The sequence below is a fragment of the Typopeltis vanoorti genome, chromosome 5, assembly GCF_054136105.1.
Source record: "Typopeltis vanoorti isolate ZY-2024b chromosome 5, IOZ_Tvanoo_1.0, whole genome shotgun sequence".
Lineage (NCBI taxonomy): Eukaryota > Metazoa > Arthropoda > Arachnida > Uropygi > Thelyphonidae > Typopeltis > Typopeltis vanoorti.
The window spans coordinates 161,968,093-161,988,922 of NC_143553.1; the positions used below are offsets into that span (position 1 = coordinate 161,968,093).

The 20,830-nt window shown below is 37.3% G+C and overlaps 1 protein-coding gene across 2 annotated transcripts in view; it reads left to right on the plus strand.

Annotated features, from left to right (window-relative positions):
- Nucleotides 1-20,830, plus strand: part of LOC150107013 (DDB1- and CUL4-associated factor 8-like) — a 263,903-nt gene that overhangs the window by 212,331 nt on the left and 30,742 nt on the right. For both annotated transcript variants that reach the window (XM_090393388.1, XM_090393389.1), the window contains exon 10: nucleotides 920-1,039. In XM_090393388.1, the coding sequence (XP_090249514.1) occupies nucleotides 920-1,039 (120 nt within the window). The remainder of the gene's footprint in view (nucleotides 1-919; nucleotides 1,040-20,830) is intronic.

The following is a 20,830-nucleotide window of genomic DNA, read 5'->3' on the forward strand; positions in this document are numbered from 1 at the left end:
ACATAATGGGCGTAATATAGTTATGTTGTTAATTCCTTCACTATTATTCTCAAGGTCCATCCGAAAATGATAGTTAACACTTTCATATTATTTACTGCCCATCATCTGATTACTTTTCATTATTCTTATCCTCTAGGTCAGAGCTGTCCAAAACATGGCCTTCGGTGCAATTTTGTGTGCCAGTGGGTTTTGATTTTCATGATTGAAAAAATAAAATAGCAATTTGAACTGAATGCATTTTATGATAATCTCGATGTTGGTAATTTTTTTTGGTGTCTTTATATCACTATATACCCACATGTTTTTCAAATATTAGATATGTCAAAGAAGCAGTCTTATGCTGGTTTGTTCTAACGTTATGCTGCTGCTCACTAAATTACTAGATACACATTGGATGCGGCCCTCGGATAAATCTTTTTTTTTTTTTTTTAATTCGGCCCTCGGATTACCTAAGGTTGGACAGCCCTGCTCTAGGTCATGCATGTCACAACAAAAACATATACCCCTTTTTCACTAGTTGCTTATATTTTCATATGTATGCAGCACTGCTATAGATATTACTTATTTGCCAAAACATTCTTGCCTCTGCAAACCAAAATAAAATAGCATAGGTTGCATCTCTTACATTATTTAAAATGGCATAAGGCAACAAAGCAGAATAAAATTAAAAAATAAGAGTTTGAAAAATAAAACTTGCAGCTTTTATATCTTCAAAGAAAAATAGGCACTCTAACAGTGCCTGTTGAGTACGAAACTGATATATATGACAAAAATATTGCACCTGTTGGAAACTGAGAAGGATAAAAATTGAATATAAAGCAATTCATAATAGAATGATTCAATTTAAGATTTTTATTTGTACTAATCACTTGATTCATGTTTATATTTGAATTTTTTTAAAGAGTGTCTTTTTTCTTAGGTTAACTGTTTGGAACCACATCCATCATGTCCTGTCCTTGCAACCAGTGGGTTAGATGATGATATTAAGATATGGGTACCATCTTGTGAAGAATCACCTGATCTCTCTTCTCTGAAAACTGTGAGTTATGAATGCAGTAAAATGCATTGCTTGAAATGGTCTCATTTGTAAGCTGTATCATGAAATTTATCAAAGGTTAACAACTTAGTAATCTTGTATTTTTATCTATAAAATTCCATCACACATAGACGTGGCCTTCAATCTGCTTTATGCATCGTTGGGTGCTCCTGTTAGCCAGTGCTCCAGTACCTCCTATAATACATGACATAAAAGAAACAAAACTTTATTTAATTTACTATATTAGAGCTGAAAATGAAACTATTCATTATGTAATTTAATAAAAGTAATTTACAGCACTGAGAAATGAAATTTAATATTCTTGGTGGCAAGCTTAGGTGTTGGACATTATATATAACATATTTTAATGGTATTACAACACAAAAATACTAAATTATCAAAATATGTTTATTAACTGCAATAAAGTATATTGGTGTGTGTGTGAGTGAGAACATACACTGCCTAGAAAGAAATCAAATGAACAACCCCATGGGCAAGGTGCATTGTACCATGTCATAAGTCACATGTTTGTAGCCAGTATAAATTGGAGGAATGTGATGCTTCAGCAAACTGACAAATTGGGCCATCCTAGGTCAAGAATCAGTGATACCATGCTGAGATGGAAGCACAGGGAGTTAACTGCAAGACCACAGTGGAAAACCCACCACACTCACTGAACACAACTGTAGAGGGCTACAAAGAATAATTTGTAAAAACCACCGTTAATCAGCAGACAGGTTGAATGCAGAGTTCCAGGCATCGATTGAAACATGAATTTGCACAAAACCATTCGGAACAAAGACTCACAACATGAGTTTCCATGTAGGACTGCAATATGCAAGCCCAATATTAACTGAACCAACATGCTGCATTATCTTCAGTGGTGCAAAGAGCATGTATGGTAGGTGTGGAAGCTTGGAAAGTTGTGTTATGGAGTGACGAATCATGCTACGCCCTCTACTGAGCAAATAGACAAGTGTGGTTGTGGCAGATGCCTGGTGAACATCTCTAACCAGAGTGCATAACCCCAACTGTGAAATTCCAGGTGTCAGCATGATGATAATTAAAAGAAACACGTATTCCTGCTGCCTTTCCATATTTCAGGCTTTTGATGGCTTGTTCTACTTCAACTATGGATATGTATTCCTGACTGCATGCCTGGTGAATTTTTTTTACCACTGTGCTGTCAACATTGCTTGTTTCATTTAGCAATTTTTCAGAGTAATTACTCCATACTTCAAGGATATTTTTTTCTCCTGTTTTCATGTCACCTTCATTATCTCTAACTCCTTTTACAGCACTCTTTCCTCCATTTCTAAGCTTCTTCAACAACCTCTATTATATTTTGCCACCTTCTTGATATTTATTTTTTATGTTCTTACCAAAGTCCTCCCATGGCTTTTGCTTAGCTAGTTTTACACATTGTTTAGCTATCATACATTTGTCTATGTATTCTCTAAGAGCACAAGCTAGCTTATATGCTAGGAACTTTTGATATGCTTTCTTCTTTTCCTTCACTGCCTCTTTAACTTCTGTCCACCGTGGAGCTCTGATATTTCTATCTTTGCAGACAACTGCACCACATGCCTCTCTGGCTGAATCAATGTTTTCTTCAGGATTTGCCACTGAATATTCAAGGTTTGGTTCTTGTTCTCAAACTCTTTCATTTTCTCTTCAATCATGTTTGTGTATTTTAGTCTACAACAGGTCATGAAATATAGAACCAGAAGATTGTTTCTATTAGTTATGAAAAACCACATCATGTAAATGCCATCTATTTTCAGCTTCATGAAGATGGGTCTTTTCTATGGCAAGTTCACATCTGAGAGCTGCTCATCTTTTATTCGCTTTAAAACTTTCTTGCATGTTCTTATTTTTAATAAAATGATGGTACAACATGACAGAAAGAGTCTTGTCTGAGTGTAAATAATTAGAAAATATTACCTGCTTCAGAAAGTTATCCTTGAAGACAAAATACTTAGATTATCCATGGATTCATTATCCTTAGATTAACCACTAGTCTGGTTGGCTGAGTGGTTAGCATACCTACACAACAACCAACAGGTCATGAATTTGAATACCATTGTGGGCATGAATGTTTGTAGAAGGTATTTTACCTTGGGTATAATAAATGTTAAAAATACCAAGCAATTTTAAACCTGGTTTTACTCCATTTCCCAAGTAAGCAAACAGACAAACAAGTCAAGTTTGCGCCTGCAAGTGATGCAAGTCTAGCTGATCCTACAGGTAGTGCAAGACCAAGGCAACTCGTGGTAAAGGTGGCATAAGCTCTGATCACTAATCTTAATATTTACCCTTAATGCCAAAACACATCTCCAAGAAGGGGATGCATGATGTTTTGTATTTTGTAAGGCAAGGCAGTGGCCCCTTGCCTTTAATAGAAAACATCATGCATCCCCTTCTTGGAGATGTGTTTTGGCATTAAGGGTAAATATTAAGATTAGTGATCAGAGCTTATGCCACCTTTACCACGAGTTGCCTTGGTCTTGCACTACCTGTAGGATCAGCTAGACTTGCATCACTTGCAGGAGCAAACTTGACTTGTTTGTCTGTTTGCTTACTTGGGAAATGGAGTAAAACCAGGTTTAAAATTGCATGGTATTTTTAACATGAATGTTTGTATAAGCCTGCTCTAGGTATGAGCTGGTGTAGCCCCTTGTGTTTATGAGACTTTATATGAGACTTTATTTTAGAACATTAAACTGTTGACATCATAGTTTTCTAAATGAATCTTCATCACATGAATTCAGTTCCTTTCTTTGTCTTGAATAATACTGTTTTCTTCTTGTCTTCGGTTTCTGTAATACACCATCATGAAGAAGAACACTGTTTAGAAGAAAAACACAACTTTCTGCTTAAAATGAAATGTTCTGTTTCAGTTTCATCCATTTACGGGTACAAATTCAGGATTTAAAAAAAAAAATAGAAGTGAAATTTGGCCTTTCCGAGCCTTGAGTTTTCTAAACTTTATATCCTTTTAAAATAAACAGTATTAGAGGCATTTTTCTAGATTTTTATCTTGTATTCTATTGGTACACCATTTGAACAAATAAATACTTTCAGATAAATCTACAGGTCTACCATTACAAAATGTTGACTAAGTTTAGTGATGCTTTATAACATAAATTAAAGTTATAAAACTGTTTTAATAACATTTTACAGGTTGAATTATATAATTTTTTATTCTTTTTATGGAGATAAAGATAAGTGAATTTAATTATAATGCTAAATTAAATATGTGACAGGATATGCTAGCCTGGTTGGCCAAGTGGTTAGCATATTCGCTGTCCAGTCAAAAGGCTACGGGTTCAAATCCTGCTATGGGCATGGATGTTTGTGATTATCTGTAAAAAAAAATACTAGTGGTGTTAGCGGACAGTAGATGCCGTTGGTGTAGATGATGAGGTTGAGTGGTGGAGATTGAGAGTTGTAGAGTAGTTGCCCTCCCTTGATCGGTCTTGGACTCCCTGGAGGTGTCAAATGATAGTAATAATATTAAAAGAAGCTATCATTAAAGTAAATGAAGAGAGGTGGATATAAATTTAATTATACCAATTTCTTTCCATTTTTTTCTTATAGGATTGCTTAAATACATAAGTCACCTACTTAAAAAATGTGGCATAGCTGAATGAAAGTCATCAGATACTCTATTCTGAAGGAAAGTGCCAGAGAGTTGACACCTGCCTTGACATTTTTTTAATACGAGTCTTGAACTTGGTCAAGTTCCTAAGGAGTGGAAGGAGGGCAAGATTGTGCCACTTCATAAAGGAGGTGATCGAACTCAAGCATCAAACTATATATCTGTGTGTCAGGTGTTGTGGTTAAGTTGTTGGAGAAGCTTGTGAAAACTAGGATCCAAGTTGGGTAGAAAACAATGGTATAATCTTTGATGGACAGCATGGATTTCCTAAAGGGAGGTTATGTTTTAGTAATCTACTTACTTATTACAATAAAGTGACTGCTTCCTTGAGCAGAGGAGAAGGATACACAGTAATATGCTTGGATTTCACAAAAGCTTTTCATAGAGCACCTCGTGATAAGTTGACAGTGAAACTAGAGCAGATGGGGTTGGATGTTAGATTAGTGCATTGGATTGGAGACTGGCTATCTGATAGGTATCAACAAGTTGTGTATGGGAGGCACTCCACTAGTGACTTTCCTTTTCCTTATCCAGGAAAAGGAAAGTCACTAGTGGAGTGCCTCAGAGGTCTGTTTTAGGGCGATTACTATTTAACTTGTATATTAATGATATTGGCAAAGATTTGGATGGAGATATTCAGTTGTTTGCAGATAATGCAAAATTGGGATGAACCATAAAGAGTAGTGAAGATGTTGTAGCCTTCCAAGAAGACTTGAATAAATTGAGTGATTGGGTAAGCAAATGGGGATGTGAGTTCAATATTGCAAAATGTAAAGTTTTAAAATTTGGAAAACAAAGATGGGATGCAGAATTTATGCTTGGTGAGAATATATTGTTGGAGGTAGAGGAAATAAAAGATCTGGGAGTGATAGTGGATAAAGATCTAAAATTTAGGGGACACATCGCCAAAATTGTGAAGACAACACAAAGGCTACTGGGAATGATGCAGAGGACACTGACATGTAGAAGTAGGGAGATTCTTGTTCCATTGTATAAGGCTTTGATTAAGCCACACATGGACTACTGTGCCCAGATTTGGTCACCGGATTTTCAGAAGGATGAAGAGATGTTGGGAAGGGTCCAGAGGCGACTGACTAAAGTAGTTTCTGACCTCTGGAATGTTGAATATGAGGAAAGATTGAGAAGATGTAATTTGCAGAGTCTGGTGGAGAGGAGGAAGAGGGGAGATATGATAGAGACCTACAAGTTGGTAAGGGGTTGTTATAAGATCAATGATGGAGAAGGTCTATACAGAATAGTGGGAGATCAGGAGAGATCCAGAGGTCATCCCTGGAAACTGTATAAAGAGGGTGTGAGTAGGGGAGTGAGAGGCAGGTTTTTTCGTGCAGAGTTGTGAATGATTGGAATGCCTTGCCTGAGAGTGTGGTGTCTGCAAGGAGTTTGAGTGTGTTTAAAGCTCAGTATGATGAGATGTGTGGGTGTGATAAAAGGACCTCCCAGATGAATTTTTGACTCCATGAGGTCTTGGGGTAATAATAATAATATTACAATCTACATGTGACAATGAGGAAGTGAAACAATTCAAACTAATGGACAAAAGATCTGAATTTCTAATTTGGCATTTTCTAAATTTGTATAAAAGTGGTTTTTACAGTAGTTTTGAAGGTTGATCTCAAGATGATTATCTCTTGTATTCTTATTGGCTTAAACCAATATAGAAAATGATGGTACAACATGACAAAATTTCATGCTGACTGGGGCATTGCCCGGTTAAACAACACGCCGTTGTTTTTGCCAGGGAACCAGGGCGAACAGCGAAAAGTCAGCTACTGGAACAAATCTGAAAGCACACCCCAACTCAACATCACCAGAGTTAAATATTGGTACTATCAACATAAGAAGCCTGAGTGGCAAAGAAATGGAGCTAGCTGAAGAATTAGATAAGTACCAGATCGACATAATAGGGGTGACTGAAACAAAAAAGACAAAAACTGGTGAGATCTTTCTGAACCATAAATTCAAAATGTTATATTCAGGAAATGACAATCAAGGAAAAGAAGGAGTAGCCATAGTATTCAACACAAAATACGAGGCTAATCTTCTTGAATGGCAGGCAGTCTCAAGTAGAGCGATGTGGGCAAATATCAGAATAGGGAATTGGACAATGAGACTTATTTGTGCCTATGGTCCCACAGAAGGTTCTACTAAGATAGAAGTGCAGGAATTTTTTGATGTGCTTTAGAAAAAGCAACTGCCACAATGAAAAAGGAAAAGTTGGTCCTTGTTGGGGATCTAAATAGCAGAGTAGGAAATGATTGTCAGACATACAAAAATATTTTGGGAAAATTTTTAGAAAAGAGCAAAGCCAATAATAATTGCAAATACCTTGGATTTCTGTGCAGGACATGGACTGGTTATTACTAACACCATGTTCCAACATAAAAATGTGCACAAATTCACATGGAGAGAAGAGGCAAGGAATAAGAAGTCTCATTGACTATGTTATTGTTGATAGTGATATTTTCTACCTGGTGCAGGACACCAGAGTGTACAGAGGATTTGATATTGGAAGTGATCACTATTTAGTCTTGAGCAGGATAAAATTGAATTTTGTATTGAAAAGAATAACATGTAAGAAAGTTTTAAAGCGAATAAAAGTTGAGCAGCTCTCAGATGTGAACTGTAGACTAAAATACAGAAATATTATTGTAAAGAAAATGAAAGAGTTTGAGAACAGGAACCAAACCTTGGAGATTCAGTGGCAAGCCTTGAAGAAAACCCTGATTGAATCAGCCATGTGGTGAGGTTGTCTACAAGGATATAAAAATCAGAACTCCATTATGGACCCAGGAAGTTAAAGAGGCAGTGAAGGAAAAGAAGAAAGCATAAAAAAAAGTACTTGGCAAATAAGTCAGCTTTTGCTCTTAGAGAATATAGAGACAAATGTAAGAAAGCGAAACACTGTGTAAAACTAGCTAAACAAAAGTCATGGGAGAACTTTGGTAAGAACATAGAAAATAAATATCAAAGTGGTAAGATATTCTAGAGGTTGTTGAAGAAGCTTAGAAATGGAGGAAAGAGTGCTGTAAAAAGAGTTAGAGATGATAAAGGTTACATGAAAACAGAAGAAAAAGATATCCTTGAAGTATGGAGTAATTACTTCGAAAAATTGGTAAAATGAAACAAGCAATCATAGCACAGTGGTAAACAACACTCAGCAGGCATACAGTCAGGAATACATATCCATACTTGAAGTAGAAAAAGCCATCAAAAGCTTGAAATGTGGAAAGGCAGCAGGAGTAGATGATATTTGACCAGAAATGCTGAAATATGTTGGTATAAAAGTCTTACAGTGGCTGCACTGCATAGTTCAGAAAGCCTGGACAGAGGAACGAATTCTCGATGATTGGAGTAGAGCTCTTATAGTACCCATATATATGAAAAGGGAAATAAAACTTAATGTTATAATTACAGAGGTATTTCCCTACTGAGTGTTCCTGGCAAGATCTATGCAAGCATACTTGAGAAACGATTGAGAAGAATTGTGGAAGAAAAGCTTGGTGAAGAACAAGCTGGATTCAGGCCAAATAGAGGCAGTCAGGATCAGATTTTCACATTACGACAAATAGTTGAGAAAGCATGGGAATGTAACAGAGATCTGTATTTAAGTTTTGTCGATTTGGAAAAGGCATATAACAAGGTGCCAAGAGAGAAGCTCTTCAATACGCTACAGTTATATGGTGTCAATGGGACATTATATCAAGCAATACTTAGTCTGTATTTGAGTTGTAAGTCGGCAGTTAGAATTGAAAGAAGTACAGGAAAATGGTTTAATGTTAAATCTGGTGTGAGACAAGGAAGGACATTATATGTTAATGTGAGCTCTTTGCTTTATGCTGACGATGTTATACTTCTGAATAAATCTGCTACAAGTCTGCAAGATTCTCTGACTAAATTGAATATCTGTTGTAATAGATATGGTATGAAGGTCAGCAATAAAAAGACAAAGACAATGAAAATAATCAGAATCATTGAAAATGTCAACTGTGTTGTGAATGGAGAACCTGTGGAACAAGTAAAACATTTCAGCTACTTAGGCATGATTTTTACTGAAGATGGTAAATTAAATATAGAAATAGACAACAGAATCAGCAAAGCTGGTATGGTGGGAAGTCAATTGAATAAATTCATATGGAATAAGAGAGAAATTAGTTGGAACACTAAATTAGCTGTATACAAGACAGTGTTCAAACCAGTTTTAACTTATGGATCTGAGAGCTGGGTCAGAAGTAAAACACTTGACCAAAGACTAGAGACCGCAGATATGAGAGTCCTGAGAGGCGTGAACAGATGGCATCAATGGCAATATCATATTAAAAATGAGGATATTAGGAAAGAACATGACATTGTCAGCATCCAGGAATGCATTAGCAGAGCTAATCTCGGGTGGTATGGTCACTTAAATAGAATGGGAGAGGAAAGATTAGCAAAACAAGTGTTCTCTGCCATGTTGGCAGGAAAAGGACCCAGAGGAAGACCAAGATATAGGTGGATTGATACGGTACAAAGTGCCTTAGATGATAGAAATATAAGATCTGATAATGTTGGAGTCTTGACAAGTAACAGACTGATTTGGAGGAAAATTGTAGATAGGAAGTTAGTAATGATGTAATTTTTTCATGTAGTACTGTCATATCCTATACACCCCTTGAGGGTACATGGCAGGAATTTGATGATGATGATGACGTTGTAAATTCCTGAAATAATTTAATAGTCGTATGTTACTGACGTATAAGCCTATCTACAAGAATAACCTTTATAGTGATCACAAAATTTAAGAATAATTAACACATGAAATTTCCAGATTGAAAGGAATTATTAGAAAATCAGAGAGTTGGAGAAATATTTACAACTAAGAAAAGAAAAATAAGGAGAACAATAAGAGGCAGGAAAGAATCGAAATTTGTAACTTATGAATGAAAAAAATAATAATAATAACATGGTAAGTCAATTAGAATGTAAGGAAAAAAAAAAAAGAAGTAATTTGCACTTGATGACAGAGTTATTACATCATAACTTCTCTGGAGCTAAATAAAGGATGTGATGAATGTCATAAAGAAAGAGAAAAGAAAAAGAGATTGTATTGCTTGTTGGAACTACTGATTTATGTAGTGATAAATATAGCATGAGAGAGTACATGAAATGCTTGATGGAAGAAATTAGAAAAACAAGCAAAAAAGAAAATCGTTAGTTCATTATTGATATATTATTATTATTTCTCTCAGGGGACCCTGTAACCCCTAGAGAGCGCGTCTCCTGGGTGGCGGATAGGGGAGCCCACCGTGTGTGTGTGTGTATATATATATATATATATATATGGTGGGGTGGTCTGAATATACTGAATAAGGACTCATGGACTAACAGGGCCATAAGGGGCAATCATCTTGATTGTAAGGGAAGCGGCACTCCCATGGATCCCTAGCTGGATCTATCCTCTCCTTCTACTTTGAGGAAGATCCACTTACTTTAATCTTTCCTATAAGGCCTTATCAGCCAACTCTTCTTACTTTATGACCCTTATGCTATTAGAGTATTTGAGGGCCATGGGGTCTTTTCATTTCTGGCCTTACAACTATGCCCTCTCTATAAACCTTACTATATTTCTTCTATAATTTACTCTTTCCCCTTCATTATACTCTATTCCTCCTATGGGTTTAAATTTGGAAGAAGGCTAGTTCAGAAGCCTTAAGGTAGCAGCCCTACCACTGAACTTTTCCATCGTCAGACTAGTCCCCTGACATGGAGAACATAATCCTACTTGTAAGCTGAATTGCAAAATATTTAAAAATAACAGGTGTAATTAACTCTATATTTAAACCAAACCTAGTTCAAAAACAAACTAGGCTAAAAGTATACAATACATTAGCCTTACTGGTCTTTATGTATGGAAGTGAAATCTGGACAATAAAACAAAAAGACAAACAAAGATTAACAACAGCAGAAATGAAGTTTATGAGAAAAACTGCAAAGTATACCCTATTTGATCACAAAAGAAACGAAGATATTATGAAAGAATTAAACCAAGAACCAGTAATAGAAAAAATTAAAAAATATAAACATAAATGGATGGAACATGTTCAAAGAATGAAAACAGAAAGATTACCAAAACAAGCCTTAAAGTACAAGCCATTACGAAAAAGAAAACCAGGATGTCCTCTTAAACGATTCAACGATGACTTCTAAGGCCGGAACAGGCCATGCTAGGCCTAAATCCTTGATATGTATGATAATGATGATTATTATTATTAAACAAAACCTCATGGAGTCAAAGACTCATCTAGGAGGTCCTTTTATCTCACACACATCTCATCATACCGTGTATTAAACACGTTCAAACTCCTTGCAGTCACCACACTCTCAGGCAAGGCATTCCAATCACTCACAACTCTGCACGAAAAAACCTGCCTCTCACTCCCCTACTCACACCCTCTTTATACAGTTTCCAGGGATGACCTCTGGTTCTCCCCTGATCTCCCACTATTCTCTGTAGAACTTCCCCACCATTGATCCTATAACAACCCCTTACCAACTTGTAGGCCTCTATCATATCTCCCCTCTTCCTTCTCTCCACTAAACTCTGCAAATTACATCTTTTCAATCTTTCCTCATACTCGACATTCCAGAGGTCAGAAACTACCTTAGTCAGTCACCTTTTGACCCTTTCGAACATCTCTTCATCCTTCTGAAAACCAGGTGACCAAATCTGGGCATAATAGTCATGTGTGACCTAATCAAAGCCTTATACAACGGAAAAAGAATCTCCCTACTTCTACACGTCGGTGTCCTCCACATCATTCCCAGAAGTCTTTGTGTTGTCTTCACAATTTTGGCGATGTGTCCCCTAAATTTTAGATCCTTATCCACTATCACCCCCAGATCTCTTATTTCCTCTACGTCCAACAATATATTCTCACCAAGCATAAATTCTGCATCCCATCTTTGTTTTCTAAATTTTAAAACCTTATATTTTGCAACATTGAATTCACATCCCCATTTGCTTGCCCATCACTCAATTTATTCAAGTCTTCTTGCAAGGCCACAATATCTTCGCTACTCTTTATGGTTCGTCCCAACTTTGCATCATCTGCAAACAACTGAATATCTCCATCCAAATCTTCGCAAATATCATTAATATACAAGTTAAATAGTAATGGCCCTAAAACAGACCCCTGAGGCACTCCACTAGTGACTTTTCTTTTCCTGGATATTGCACCCCCATACACAACTTGTTGATACCTATCAGATAGCCAGTCTCCAATCCAATGCACTAATCTAATATCCAACCCCATCTGCTCTAGTTTCATTGTCAACTTATCATGAGGTACTCTATCAAAAGCTTTTGCGAAATCTAAGTATATTACTGTGTATCCTTCTCCTCTGTCCAAGGAAGTAGTCACTTTATTGTAATAAGTAAGTAGATTACTAAAACATGACCTCCCTTTAGCAAATCCATGCTGTCCATCAAAGATTATACCATTGTTGTCAACCCAACTCTGGATCATAGTTCTCACAAGTTTCTCCAACAACTTAATCACAACACCTGCACACAGATAGGCCTATAGTTTGATGCTTGAGTTCGATCACCTCCTTTATGAAGTGGCACAATCTTGCCCTCCTTCCACTCTTTAGGAACTTGACCAAGTGGAAGACTCGTATTAAAAAAATATGTCAAGGCAGGTGTCAACTCTCTGGCACATTCCTCCAGAATACGCGGTGATGTATTATCAAGTCCCACAGCCTTATTTACATCTGGTTTACTCAACTCCCCAAACACCTCTTGCTCACTTACAGTCAGTGTCTCCTCCCCATCATCAACTGCTCTTAATCTCTCCATGAAGTCACATTCACAAGATTGAAAGATCTTTATGAACTGCTCATTAAGTATCTCCACCACACATTCTGCAACAGCTGTCTTTATACCATTTCCTCCAATCAATGTCATCCTTCCATAATCATTCTTTCTTTTGCTGGCTACATATCGAAAGAACTCCCTAGGATTCTTTTGGCTTCATTAGCTAACTGCTGTTCATACCTCTCTTTAGCTACTCTCATCAACTAAGTCACCCTCCTTGCCTGGTCTTTGTAGACCTCATGAAATTTTTTATTTCCACTTCTCTTATGCTGCCTCCACAATGCCCTTTTTCTCTGTATTGCATGCTTAATCTCTTTATTCATCCATCTCACACCTACCTTATTTAACCTTCTCACCCATGGTATACATTTAGACATTGCATCTACTAAATAGTTTTTGAAAATCCCCCAAGCTGCATTGATCTCTTTTCCAGCTAACTCCTCATTCCATGCTACACCTGCGAGATGTCTCCTGAGCTCTTCATAATCACCCCCCCCCCCTTGTAGTTCCACATATACCCTTTTTTCACAGGGGTCCTTGCACTGCTGGCAACACCCAGGTAATCACCTCATTGATAATTACATCCTCCGATGAGATGACTGAATCCAAGACCCTTAATCCTCGTGTGCCCTCTGTTACATACTGTCTAGGTAGTTATCCCTCAAAAACTCAAGAAACTCATTTTCTTTACTTCCAGTTGCTATCTCTTCATTCCAGTCTATATTGCCATAATTAAAATCACCCATAATGATTACCCTTTTCTTATTTGCTTGGCTTATTTGACTATACATTTCACTATCACCACCATCCACATTACCAGGTCTATAACAACATCCCACCAAGTATTTGATTCTATTCACCTCTATCTCACACCATACTGCCTCAAAACCACTGGCTCTATTTCCCCCTTGCATCTCTACCTTGTATGGACATAACTCTTTCTCTATCATCAATAGCACTCCCCCTCCCTTTTTACCCCTTCTATCCTCACGAAACACATCATACCTTTCTGTCTCTATTCCTGTCAGGATGTCATCCTCATCTAACCATGTCTCGCTTATTCCAACAATCTCTGGGTGAACAGACGCAATTAGTGCAACCATTTCATCCACCTTGTTTCTTATACTTCTAGCATTGGTATACAAACACAACAACTCATTTCTGGATCTACAGCTAGTTCCACTGATACCAATCACTCGATGTGATCTCTCCATGCTGGACTGGGGCCATTTCCCTTTCTGCTTCTTCATTTTAGAACCCTTTGCAATTCCATCTGTTTCCTCTTGATCCCTGGTCATCCCCATTACTTTCCTGCCTACACATGCTCTCACCTCCTCTTGGAGCATCTACCTTTCTCACGCTGTACCCCTGTCCACCCTGAGCCTCTCCATTTCCCTGCTCCTCTTGCACACCCATTCTCTCATTTTCTATACTCATACCACTCACTTCCCCATTCATTTCCACTTCTTCAATCTCTCCTGTCTTACTCTCCTGCTGTTCCACATCACTCCCCTCTCGATCTGATTCATTCTCTCTATTCACTTCTCTACTTTCCAGCAGCAGTCTCTCCAAGCGACTCACACCATAACCACTCAAATGCAGTCCATCGCTCCCATACAGCTCACTTCATCCCTCAAACTCATTCCACACATTAACAAACTGTACTCCCATCTCCTCACACATTTCAGCCAGAATATCATTCATAATCCTTGCTCTCCGCCTCATTTCACCACAATCATACCTAGGCAACACACTGACTACCCTTCCTGTCACACTATTCTCTTTTATCTTTCCAAGCAGTCTCCTGACATTCATTTTGACATGCTCTTTGTTCTCTCTCAAATCATTTGTACCAATTAATACAATTAACTCTTTTGCTCGCTCCTGCCTCATATTCAATGCCTCAATCACTCTACTCATTTTACCGCCTGGAAAATATACCTTGTGCATTTTATCCTCTAGCACACCTTTAATAATGGAGTCGCCATACAACGCCACTCGCTCATCTTTCATTAACTCTTTCATGCCATCATGATTTATTTTAATAGTTTTGACCTGAATTCTCTTAGTTTCATTCCGCATCCATTTCATTTCTTGCTTCATCCTATCCAATTCACCTTCCGAACCTCGCGACACATTCTCTCTACCATTAAATCTTTCTAACTTTCTAACTCTCGACCCCCTCTTCTCACTTTCCCTCTCATTCATCCTTCTTTGTTTCCGTACTTTCGGTCCAACATACTTCCAACTTTCGCTATCATTCTTCTCACTTTTACCGTCATTCATCTTTCTTTGGTTCAGTACTTTCGTTCCAACATGCGTCCAACTTCGCCATCATTCATTCTTTTTTCGCTATCATTTATTCTTTCGATTTTTTTTACTTGCGATTTCTACATCACGCCATTTCTACTTTCATTCGTTCTCTCAATTTCGTTTCTTTCCACCTCACTTTCGTCCCTTTTAACGTCTGTTACGGTTGTCAAATCGCTCTTTCTTTTTTCCTGATTTTTTAACATTTTTTCGCTCCTCTCTTTCTCACCATCCTTCTCTTTCAAATGTGCACTCGCAACACAATTGGTACTAGCACTTTCTGTCATCAATTTCATATTCGCATTCATCAGTTCCTCGTTCAGGTCACACTTCGCACACACCCTTCTTCCATCCACACTAAACATCCACAAATCATTTATGTAATCGAAGGAATACATATAACAGACCTCACACTTAATGAAACGACTGAAATCTAAATTAAAATCATGGAATGACAATGCCGCCGCCATTTTTTTTTACTCTGCAAGTTACTAGGTCTAATAATAACGATTTCGTAATTTAGTTTAGGCAAGAAAAAACCCCCCACACTAATAATATCGGTAGCGTACAACATTTACAGCTGCTCTTACTTAAACAATTACGCATATATACTTAATTATTCCTAGTAAAACTTATCTGAATCAGGAGCTCTTCAAATCGCGTCTGCAGTGCTTGGCCCACTAGCGCCCTCTATTATGATAGCAAATAATTCAGTTCACAAGCTGTGTTGAAGAAATGGCTAAGCAATTTGCTCTTATTTTATAATACACATACTGGTCACTGAATTAGAAGCTTTTCTTTTACGTATAAGCACGCGACTGCCAATACCTATTTTATTAATTTCCCTGCACATAGTTCGGTGAGATATGAGTCAGGCACAGCTTTCATTAAATGCTTCAGTCAATTGCTGCACGTAGGAAGTTTGTCTACACAAGCTTTCTCAGACCAGGTGATCTCATTCCTGACTGACTGTCTTAGGACCACAGTTACACCTCTTAGACAAGCAATGTGGATTATTTTTCCACTGATTAAACACTCAGCATATCTCACCTTTTGAGAAACCCATCAACTCTGCTGTTTTCAAAATCATGGTTCCAGTTAAGACGAGCACCCACAATAAGCCCTTTATCAAACTCCGAAAGATCCTTTGTTTATCCCATTGTGATCAACACTGTTGATGATTACTGAGCAGTAGCATTCTTAAAGGGTTGTCTAGAACATGTAGTGATGCATGTGACTCAGGATTTTCATATATGCTGCCCAAGTGACATTTACATACATCTGCATAAAGGTTTTTGATTCAGTGGCCAGTATGTGTAGTATAGTTACAGCTGAGTTGAATAAATGTGTGGATGCATGATACTGTTAGACTTTGCTAGGGTATTTGATTAAATACCACATGAAAGGCTGTTGCATAAACTGCGGTACATTGGATTGGAATATTAGTTATTGGCTTGGATCAGTAGGTGGCTGATGGACATGCATCGCAAAATGGTACATGGAGGGGGGGGGAATCTACCAGATTTAAGGTGTCCAGTGGTGTGTCCCAGGTATCAGTGCTTGGACCATTGTTGTATATTCTATATATTATAATGATATTTGGAAGGAACAGACAGGAGAAGCTGAATTGTTTGCTAATGATGCAAAGATAGGCAGTACATTCCATTATATGGCAGATCCCATATAATGGAATAAATAACATTTTCGACTATACTTTCGAACAAGACACAAGCGAGCGTTAAGTAAAAAGGTTTTTATTTAGCAACAATGTAGTGGCAACAGCGCATTCAGCGGCAACCTCCCTCGGCAGTCGCACTTGGCTTCAACAGTTCCTCTGTTGATTTTGTATTTAAAAAATATGTTAATTATTTTGCAATGTGTTGTGCAGCATTGCCCCTACACACCCAATTAAAAAACCTAGTGAAGAATCACAGAAAAAAAGGCGAGCAATTGATCTTGAAACAAAGTTGCAAGTTCAATGATAGTGATGGAGCAACGACAAGGTTCTATCAGTGATTGGAAAAGCTACTTCCATCATGCATAGAGGACCTGAACCAAAAGCACATACTTCTTAGTACTATGACCATAACCGCTAAGGCACTAAGTCTCTTCAATATGTTGAAGGAGAAACCAGGAGCCGATTACGACTACGAATTCAACGCTTCTTCCGGTTGGTTCATTAGATTCAAGCAGCGTTTTGCACTGCATAATGTGAAAATGTATGGTGAATCTGCAAGTTCTGATGAGAAGGCTGCCAAGGAGTTTGTGGAGAAATTGGATAAAATTATTACGGAGGAAAATTATTTGCCTCAGCAAATATTTAATATGGATGAGACCTCCTTGTTTCGAAAAAAAAATGACCGAGCGGACAATTCATCCACAAAAAAAGCTACGATTCTGTTAGGGGTAATGTGGCTGGATATAAACTGAAACCATTTGGGATATGGCATGGTGAGAATCCACGAATCTACAAAAACATTAGGAAGCATACTCCCAGTTCATTATCGAAGCAAGAAGAAGTTGTGGATGACTTAAAAATTATTTCGGATGCCTTAATCAACTGTAATGCAAGTGAAATGGAAAGCTATTATGTGAAAGAAAATGTAGAATTTTAGATTTTATTATGGGTAATTCGAGATAATGCTCCAGGTCATCCGTCTTATATCAGTGATCTTCACTAAGTTCATGGTCATGTTTCTCCCTTCATTGATCCACCAATGGAATCAGGGAGTTCTTTCAGTGTTTAAGGCTTTTTATCTATGGAGAACGTTTTCACAAGCCATTTCTGTTAATGAAGGAAACGACCAGACGCTCATGCAATTCTGGAATGCATTCAATATTTATCATGCTATTAAAAATATTACTGTAGTTTGGGATGAAGTGACCTCTCAATGTATGAGTGGCATATGGAAAAAGATATTAAAAAGTTTTGTGCACGATTTTGGAAGTTTTGAAAAAAATGAAGACCTTTGTAAATTGAGTGAAGAAATAGTGGACGTAGCAAACAATTTGAATCTTGAAGTGAATGATGACAACAGAGTTCAACTCATAGAAAGTGCCCTGAAGGGTTTACCAACAAAGAATTGGTCAAACTGGAGGAACGACGTGTTGCAGAAGAGGAAAAAGAGAAACAGGGAGAGGTAGTTAAACAGTTCACAGTGAAGGGTCTTTCAGAAATGTTCTCTGCAGTTAGCGACATTCTCAAAATGGTTAAATACATGGACCCCATCACCCCAATGTTGAACGCTACTTCTTGGCAGAAAGGGAAGTAGATGATGTGTTTGCTTGCTATAAGCAAATTTATGATGAAAAGAAGAGGAATAAGCAAAGCCCATCAGACATTTTCATCAAAAAAACAAAGGTTACACCAGAAGAGCCACAGCCTGGTCCTTCATGTAGGAAAGGTGATGAAGATGTGATGATTTGGGTGATTATTCTCCTGTTTTATATTGGCAGTAACGCATAGTACAGTTTTATAATAAGGTTTAAAAATTAAAATGACAGTATACTTATTACGGTTAAGTTCCTAACCCGTATAACTGTGTTGATTTAATGTATCGACTTACGTCCTGCCTGATGGAACAGAACCCGGATGTAAGTCGAGGGATGACTGTATGCTCAGAAGATAATTGTAATATTGAAATGAAAATTGACATGTAAGGGTAAGGGAGTCATTTTGCCTCTTTACATAGGTCTTGATATGACTGTATATAGAGTACTACTATGCACACATTTGGGTCACCTGGGTTCCAAGGGAATAAAGAAGCTGTGGAAAGGCTGCAAAGAAGAGTTACAAAGACCATCTTTGTAACTGAACTATGATATGTGAATTATGAAATGTAGATTATGGAGATAGATTCAGAGCATAGAAGATAGAAGATATAGTGTTATAGGATATCAGTTGATGAAATATTTCATTACATAAAAGGTGGAGGAGAGGACAAGGTGTCATCTGTGGAAGTTTGTATGCTGTTAAGGAAGAGGTGAGAGCTAGATTTTTTTCTCACAGAACCATGAGTGAGTGGAGAAGTATTCCTGTTGAGGTAGTTGATGCATCTAGTATGAATGAGTTTAAGAGAAGGTATGATAGTTGGCATGGGTGATGTGTGACCTCCTTTTAGTCCCTGAGCTCTGATAATGATGATAATCATAAATGCTCCATGTAAAAGTTGACTGAAGTGGGGATGAGGGGGGGAGTCCATCACAGTACTATTAATTTGTTGTAGATTTTTCCTTGTCAGTAAAGTACCTTGCATACATAGTAAATTTGAATATTTCAAAGATATCAAGGGGAATTTAGAGTTCATTAATTATTCATTAGAATTAATTATAGTTAGCCAAGTCACTCGCTCCTATAAATAGGAGCGAGTGACTTGGCTAACTGTTGGGAAAGTTTATAATAGGGACTGTCTATTTGCTGTTAAAATAAGTTATTATTATTGCAGTAACCTTACTTAGGACAAATTAATTAGTACTATTAATTTGTACTAAACAGTACTATTAATTTGTTTGTAGATTTTTCCTTGCCAGTAAAGTAACTTGCATACATAGTAAATTTCAATATTTCAAAGATATCAAGGAGGAATTTAGAGAGTTCATTAAATCTTACATTAGTTTAAAAAAAAAAAAAAGTTATATCAAAACTAACCATTGTGTCTGAATTTTTAAAGATGTCAAAGGATTTCATTAGTGATTTCCCTACAGAATTTTTTATAGAAGTAAAGGAGTTACCAGTTATAGGAGCAAGCGACTTGGCTAACTGTTGGGAAAGTTTATAATTGGGGCTGTCTGTTTGCTGTTAAAATAAGTTATTATTATTACAGTAACCTTTGTGGAGTCAATAGACTCATTGTGAAGGCCCCCCCTCTGCTAGCAAAATGACTATCATAATGAACTTTGAAAGTATTTACACTCCCTGCATTCATAATGCATTCTGGCAATGCCACTTGCCAACAACTCTCCACATAAAAAATCTACCCCTCACACCCTTCACTACATCTTTATACAACTTCCAGAGATGGCCTCTCTTTCTTCCCATCTTAATGTCCACTCACTTTTATAATTCCTTCTGTATTAATCTGGCAGAATCCCTAACTAACTTGAAGCTATCTATGATTTTTCCTCCTATCCGCTGAACTCTATAATCCACATTCCCTCAACCGCTCTGCATAACCAACAATTCAGTCTCAATATTGCTTCGGTCATTCGTCTTTGGACCCTCTTTAGTGTTTCCACATCACAGTGAAAACTAGATGACCAAATTTGAGCAATGGTCCATGTCTGGACCAATGCCTTATATAGTGGAACCACCACCTCCTTATCCCTACATGTCAATGTACTTTTTTCATAGCAGCAATATGATATGCAGTCTTCACAACACTTGCAATGAGCCCTTGGACTTTAGTCCACTGTCTGCCATCACCTTAAGATCCAAAATCTCATCCACTTCCTGAAGTACAGTTCCATCAGTATAATATGTAGTCTTATATCTCTGTACCTCAAAGTGTACCACTTTACATTTATTAATATTAAAACTACAATCCCTTCCCCTCACTTATTGTTCAAAGTCAAACGTTTATTGAAATCTTCCTGTAGAAAATTAACATAAGCGATGCTCCTGATAATTCTATCAAACTTTGCATCATCAGCAAACATGTGATGATCTCCAGTCAATCCAAATGAAATATCATTAACCACTAATTTAAACAGTATGGGCCCAAGAACAGAACCCTGATGCATGCCACTGGTTGCCTTTCTTTTCTGAGACACTGCTCCATCATACATAATTTGCTGATATCTTTCAGAGCCAATTTTCAATCCATCTAACCAATCTGTTATTAATCTCATCCTCTGCAGCTTATACACCAATCTGTCTTGTGGTGATCTATCAAATTCTTTTGCAAAGTCCAAGAAAATCACTGTATATGAATCTCCCTTATCCATTTGTCAC